This window comes from Mytilus edulis, chromosome 14 (assembly GCF_963676685.1).
Source record: "Mytilus edulis chromosome 14, xbMytEdul2.2, whole genome shotgun sequence".
Taxonomy (NCBI): domain Eukaryota; kingdom Metazoa; phylum Mollusca; class Bivalvia; order Mytilida; family Mytilidae; genus Mytilus; species Mytilus edulis.
The window spans coordinates 4,930,653-4,938,400 of record NC_092357.1 but is presented as its reverse complement, the minus strand read 5'-3'; the positions used below and the strand labels follow the sequence as shown (position 1 = coordinate 4,938,400).

The window sequence follows — 7,748 nt, the reverse complement described above, 5'->3', positions numbered from 1 at the left end:
AAAACCTGCATACGGAGTAGATATCTCCCAATTGATACTATACATGTATTCCCGGGCTTGTATTTCCTTTATAGAAGGTTTCTGCGAACAAAGAACCTATTAAACCAAGAGTTCAAAAGGGTGAAGTTGAAATAATCCCTTCGTGAATTTAAAAGAGGTCATCACGAGTTTGTTGACCGTTATGGAATATCCGTTTCACAGATGACATCTGAAACAAGGATGTAACCTACTTCCCTTCAATCGACACTTATAGCCTAAGATTAGATAAATTTTTCATTATAAATACGTAGATGAACAAGGTAGTCTAGACTAAACAAGGCAATGTCGTATTACAAATACTTTATTTGTTTTTCAGTTTTCTTTGTAGGGTCTTTTGCGTTTGATAAACGACTCCTTTTGAACGACCCGGATGTGATGACTGAATTGAAGGGATTATCTTTGGAGGTACAAACTTTAAAACAGAAATCTTTTCAACTAGAACACGATCTGGCACAAAAATCAGCTGACGTCACTCAAATGAAACAAAAACTTGCCACAACTACACAGGAGCTTGCAAACAATAAGTTGGAACTTACCAAAAATAAACTGGAACTTTCAACAATTAAACAGAGTATGGTCACTTCAAACTCTGGTAAGTTTTAAATTAAAAACTTTCTTTCATTTCGTGTCCATTCATTTTGAATTACTTTGAAACATATTGTTACATTGTGTATAGACACTTTCTGCACTGTTTAAACACGTTCTTTTGCTGTTATATACAATTTGTTATCATCGTTAAATTAAACTTAGAAGAATTAGAATACAATAATACTTTGCTAATTATAAAACGTCATATTTTGGTACAATAATTGTTTATTTACCATAGTAACATTGAATATTGTGCATGAAGAATGAAATATGTCTACAGTATGATTGGTTTGAATCTTTAGCAATTGTTTATAAAATTTATGAATCAAAATTTGTAAATATTTACAAACCCACATTTAAATTGGTTTATACCAGCATACGCACATTTAATTTGTTTTGTTAATACTTTAAATTTCATACCCATATTTGTATCATTTATATCCAAATTTTTTATTATAAAAATATCTACATGTCCAACTTTTGTTTTTGTTGTAAAAAGCTTAACATGCTTAAGGTAGATAGGGAGTCTTCCTCCATCTTGGATTTGGAAATACCATAAAAAAACAAGGTCTAGATTTTTAATAGAATGTGCAAATTTTAGTAGGTAATTCATGTGTAAGAACTTTCACTTCAGTATGGAAAATGATATGTTTAATCATATTTATGGTTGTATTTTACAAAAAACAGAAAACTTTTTTTTCCAACTTTGCCACATAAGGGGAAGCAACTCAAATGCAAGGGCAGATAATTCAGATTAAGGTACTTTTACAATAGAATGTGTTAGGAATTTACCTATTTTGTATTGTAGCAGGAAAACGGGTCCGGTGACCCCATATTATCTTAACTGAAAGCATACTATTAAAACTATCTTCTCATATGCTATCTCAAAATTCTATGGTGTAGTTTAAGATTTTTTGCTGAAAACTGGGTTTTCCATGCATAATCTATACAAAATCTGTCAATTTTAAACACCGTGTAGCGTGAAAATAAGTCCGGTGACCCATTTTTTTATCATTTTTTTAAAAGGCATGAGATTAACTACATTTTGGCAAATTATTAAAAAAAATCTATGGATAAAAGTTTAGACACCCCATCTACCTTAAGTGTAACTTGAAACAACAGTATATTATATACACGTTTAGAGAAATAAAGATAAGTTATATCACAAACAACAGTATATTATATACACGTTTAGAGAAATAAAGATAAGTTATATCACAAACATCAGTATATTATATACACGTTTAGAGAAATCAAGATAAGTTGTATCACAAACAACAGTATATTATATACACATTTAGAGAAATCAAGATAAGTTATATCACAAACAACAGTATATTATATACACGTTTAGAGAAATCAAGATAAGTTATATCACAAACAATAGTATATTATATACACGTTTAGAGAAATCAAGATAAGTTATATCACACACAACGGTATATTATATACACGTTTAGAGAAATCAAGATAAGTTATATCACAAACAACAGTATATTATATACACGTTTAGAGAAATCAAGATAAGTTATATCACAAACAACAGTATATTATATACACGTTTAGAAAAATCAAGATAATTATCTCACAAACAACAGTATATTATATACACGTTTAGAGAAATCAAGATAAGTTATATCACAAACAACAGTATATTATATACACGTTTAGATAAATCAAGATAAGTTATATCACAAACAACAGTATATTATATACACGTTTAGATAAATCAAGATAAGTTATATCACACACAACAGTATATTATATACACGTTTAGAGAAATCAAGATAAGTTGTATCACAAACAACAGTATATTATATACACGTTTAGAGAAATCAAGATAAGTTATATCACACACAACAGTATATTATATACAAGTTTAGAGAAATCAAGATAAGTTATATCACAAACAACAGTATATTATATACACGTTTAGAGAAATAAAGATAAGTTGTACAACACACAACAGTATATTATATACACGTTTAGAGAAATCAAGATAAGTTATATATATCACAAACAACAGTATATTATATACACGTTTAGAGAAATAAAGATAAGCTATATTACAAACAACAGTATATTATATACACGTTCAGAGAAATCAAGATAAGTTATATCACAAACAATAGTATATTATATACACGTTTAGAGAAATAAAGATAAGTTGTATCATGTACATTGGTCATCATTTGTCAAATAAATCTAAGATACAATTCAAAATGTTTAGAATATGTCAAGCCATATTGAAAAAAAATAAGAATGCCGAGTATCTGTCGAGAAATTTCCAGACATAATTCAATTGTCAAGAATTTGTCCAGAACTTTTAAGACCATATTCAGATTGTTGAGAATTTGTCGAGTACATTTCATACAAATTTGATATAAATCAGAATTTGTCAAGAACAATTAAGACAACAGTAATACTTTTGGAGAATCTCGAGTAATTGTTCATGCAAATCAAGATTATTTTTTTTTACTTTTGGACTTTGGTAGTGATCAAGTCTGTAAAACCATATTTTTTTTTCTTTTAATTGATTCTATACACGACAACCTCATTACATAAACCATCTTAAAATAATACGCGAGAAGCACGTTTTCTGTATATCAGACTCAACTAGCTACTTGTTCACATGTTGTTTTAAAAAGTATCGATATGTGCGGTTCGTTTTAAGGTTCTAAGGGTTAAAATCATTATTCCTGATCTTGAAACGCAGATCAGCGAGTTTCAAAAAGCGAAAAAAAATAATATGTATATACATGTATAATACATATGTAGGACTCTAAAGTGCGATTGGGACGCTAAAATGCGATGGTCACGCTAAAGTGCGATGGCCTACGCTAAAGTACGATGGTTTGATACGCTAAAATGCGTTTTTCTTCAAATACATGCATCGACGTTAGCAACGTTCGACAGCATTATGACGAGAATGTCTGTCCAGATTAAGGACTTTTATTACACGAGAAAAGAAAGAAAAGAAGAGAAAAACAAATAATCATGCACAATCTGGAATTTTTGGTCGTTGCTGGAAGAGGTTAACTTAATTTATGAAATTGTAGAAATAACTTTAATCAAAACAGTTACTTTCTTATTGAATTATTCAATACAAAACAAAATAATACTATATGGTTTGTTATTTCTGTTAAATAATAAATATACGTCAATTAGACAGCAACCTAACAAACAGATGTGTAGTATCATCATACTATATGATTGCCAATACAACAACTTTCTATCTTCGACAAGATGTAGAATAAACTATCCATCCAATCCCAAATGCTGTTCATGTATGCAGCTAATATTAATCATATGGCCGTCAACGTAAAGCCTTGGTCCATGCCGCAACTAGCTATTATATAGGGTTACAATGTATAGAATGACCAGTGTAAACAATTCAAAAGAGAAAGACTACGACTTGACACATAATTAAAACAATAAACGAAAAATGTAATAGGACGTCAGCAAAAAACGAAAACCATTGCCTGAACCACATTCCCGTTATACCATCGGACTTTAGCGTGTCATACCATCGCACTTTAGCGTGATTTCTGATCGCAGTTAAAAAACAAACAACCATCGCACTTTAGCGTCTGACACCATCGCACTTTAGCGTAGACCATCGTACTTTAGCATGAACATCGCACTTTAGAATACCATTGCACATTCATAAGGGGGCAACAATTTAATTTTTTTAGTTTTTCGACACTATCAATCAAATCATATTTTTTTCAGAGTTGAACACTATGAGGAAAGATAATCTGGATTTATAATATTACTTTAGGAGGGAAAACATACGTGTTGCAGTGATGTCAACACAACATTGCTGATTCTTGAACTAGTGATATCATTTGAAATAATTTAAAATGTGTGGATTGATATTTTTGTTGAAATGATATTAAGTTTGGTAATATTGAAACTTATATGACTGATTTTTAGAAAATTTTACATTATGTTAACATTTGGAATTGAGATTTCACACACTTTAAATTTCATTATATTTTCATTTTGAATTGTGATTTTACATCCTTTAGATTTCATTATATTTTCATTTTTTTTTTTTTTTTTTTTTTTTTTTTTTTTATTAATACACTCAAGCACATATTGTGTGCAACAAGAGCAGCATTATGTAGTATACAAAATAATAAATTGCTCAATAAATGTTACAAATAAAAAATAACGCAAACATTTTATCACTACGGGTGAAAAAGAAGTTTTAAGTATCTGTGAGATAAGTTTAGGGTAGTACTAGCGTAGAATTAATTTTTCAAGATAGATTATTGATAGAGTTCATGCTTTTCGCACTAATTTGTATAGGCCAGGCTTTAAATTACGAGTCAGTTTCGTCAGAATTAATTCTATTCCGCTTCAGCATTTCCCGCAGATTTGGTATCGGACGATTCCATGAGTTAAAATCACTGGGTCGGGTCGAATTAATTAATTGACATTTATCCGATAATTTATCGGCTTCAAAAATGTGGCTGTTTCTGTTCGGTATTTCCTTGCGATCCATGTTTTTTGATACTCTGTCATCGTTTGTTTTGTACAATTCTCCTTCTATGAAAAGTTTATCTCTTATCAAAACAGCTTTCTTTCGGTCTTTCTTTGTCTGCTTTAAAACAGGATATAGGCTTTTTCTCTTCTTTTCAATTTTTACAGGAAATTGTGCGCGGACAGAAATATTTGTCCCCTTTAATTTGTGACAGTTCCTCATGACTAACTGTTTATCTTTCAAAGATACAAACTTAGTCATTATATTTTGTCTTTGCTTTCCGAAACGATGTACAGAAACGAAATTCATATTTTCAACGATTCCGAGTTTTTTGTGGATAAAATCCCTTACAATGTTCTCTGTATCCTCATTTGGCTCGTGCTTTAATCCGGATATAATGATGTTGTTAGTCATTGATCTCCATTGTAACTCATCGACATCGCTCTCCATATTTGACAATCGGTCATTGACGCATTTTATATCGAATGTGTTTTCTTTGTTATCTTTGCTTCTTCTAGCAATGATATTTTCGACACATTTTCTTTGCAGCGATCTATAATTTTATGCACAACCGTACGCATGTGTTCTCCTTTTTCTTCGATCATTTTATATCGGTTCAACACAATTTCGCACTTCTGTTCTACGTGTTCAATTCTTGTTATCATTGCGTCTAATTTCCCCTCAAATTGCGATATCCTTGAAACTTCCCGCTCAAGCTTTCCACATTTTGTCACGACAGCAAGTACAGAGTTTAGTATAGAGATAGTTTTGGTATCAAGTTCTTTGTATTCCGACATTATTATTCAAAATATATGTATATAATAAAGTTATTTTTGTTGCAATTGAACGCCGAGAGAACAATGGAGAACAATCAATCGCCACTAACAACCCGACGACGTTAGCAACATTAGCAAATCTCTTGTAGTAAACGAAATATTCAGAATATTTTTCATTATTGTCGTGAAATCAGTGAAGTTGTTGAAAAATTAATTTTACCGTTCGAATAAAATCCTTAAAATCTGTGACTCCAGTCCATTTGTTAAGTTTGTATGCTGGCCTAGATCTTGATAGTTAGAGTTTTTGCAGGAGCAAAAAAAGCATGACTGTCCTTGCCAGTACTTCCGCCAATTGAAATTTTACACCCTTAAAATTCTTTTATATTTACATTTTGAATTATTATCTATTTAGTTGTAGGATCTGTTTATACTAGATGGGGAAGAGAAGATTGTCCGTCTAACGGAACAGAATTAGTTTATTCAGGTGATTAAACTAAGTAGTGAAGGGGTAGGGACATTACGACCAATTTGACCAATGAAAATACATTTGTTTTTAGAACTTCTTCTGAAATCAAATGCCCCTAGGTTATTAGAAATACAAATAGATCATCCGTTTGATATTATAATAATCAAGGATTTTTATAGTATTACGATACAAATCTTTGCAATATTATATTGAGTTTTTATAAGATGAAAAATGAAAGAGCCATACCGATTATATGTTTCAGCTATATTTTTGTTGTAAAATAACAAATACATTTTAAAAGAAACATGTATAATTTCCTATTGGATATTCATGCCGTCATTATAGTAAAGCTAAAGGTCTAGAATGAAATTTATAAACATATTAAAAAACTACCAACAATATGTATCTATATTGTTAATTAAACATGAACAAATATACATTCTTAAATATGATTAAAACAAATGTTAAAGATACGCCAAATAGACAGCAATCAACGACAAAATTAACAGCCGAAGGCCACAAAAGTGTCTACAACACAGCAAAACAAATCCTGCATCCGGAGGTGTACATAATGTACATCAGGTGGTCCCTTAATAATAACATGTATGTACTAGTTCAGTGAACATGGACGTCATACTAAACTCCAAAACACATAAATGAACCATAATTAAAATCATTACAAGAATAACAAATCCAAGAGGCTCCATACTTGGGACAGGAGCTTAAATGCATACTCTATTCTTTTATTAATACAGGGATTGCTGGTGGCGGTTGGTATGGATACACAGGCTCTGCTGTAAACTATGTGTGTTTGCCTCACCATCCAGAATTTATCAAAGGCGACTCATCAGGCGGTGATGCGACAATATATGGTGCAGAATATCAAACCAATTATTTTGGTCAAGGTTTATATGATAATGATGTTCCCTGTGCTGTATGTAGAGCCGTCGGAAAGTCATCTGTACACATGATTCCAGGAAAAATAAATTGTTATGGCAACTGGCATCAAGAATATTATGGTAGACTGGCTGCCAATGCAAACACTCATAAAGCAGGTTCTGAATACGTCTGTGTCGATCACGTGGCACAGTTCCGAGAAGGAGGTGGATCCAATGCTAATGGGAAACTATTTTTTAAAGTTGGAGCTAAGTGTGGTTCACTGCCTTGTCCTCCGTACTATGACATGGCACCCATGTCTTGTGTTGTCTGTTCTAAGTGATTGCGTCACAGAATTGTTTAAAAATACATGTACATGTATTCAGAATATTTGACCATGATCTTGTGTTTTCTTTTGTTAAGTAAAGTTAATTTTACCGAATATAAACTATAAATTTTGTTGAATATTATTGTTTAAACTTGTAAAATAAATGAAAGTTTTTAACGACCTTAA

At 31.0% G+C, this 7,748-nt stretch overlaps 1 protein-coding gene across 1 annotated transcript; it reads left to right on the top strand.

Annotated features, from left to right (window-relative positions):
- The first annotated feature begins 298 nt into the window (after positions 1 to 298).
- On the top strand, positions 299 to 7,748 carry LOC139502947 (short-chain collagen C4-like). The gene is made up of 3 exons (XM_071292617.1): positions 299 to 631; positions 6,305 to 6,376; positions 7,114 to 7,748. The coding sequence occupies exons 1-3, from the start codon at positions 322 to 324 to the stop codon at positions 7,575 to 7,577; spliced, it is 846 nt and encodes a 281-aa protein (XP_071148718.1). The 5' UTR covers positions 299 to 321; the 3' UTR covers positions 7,578 to 7,748.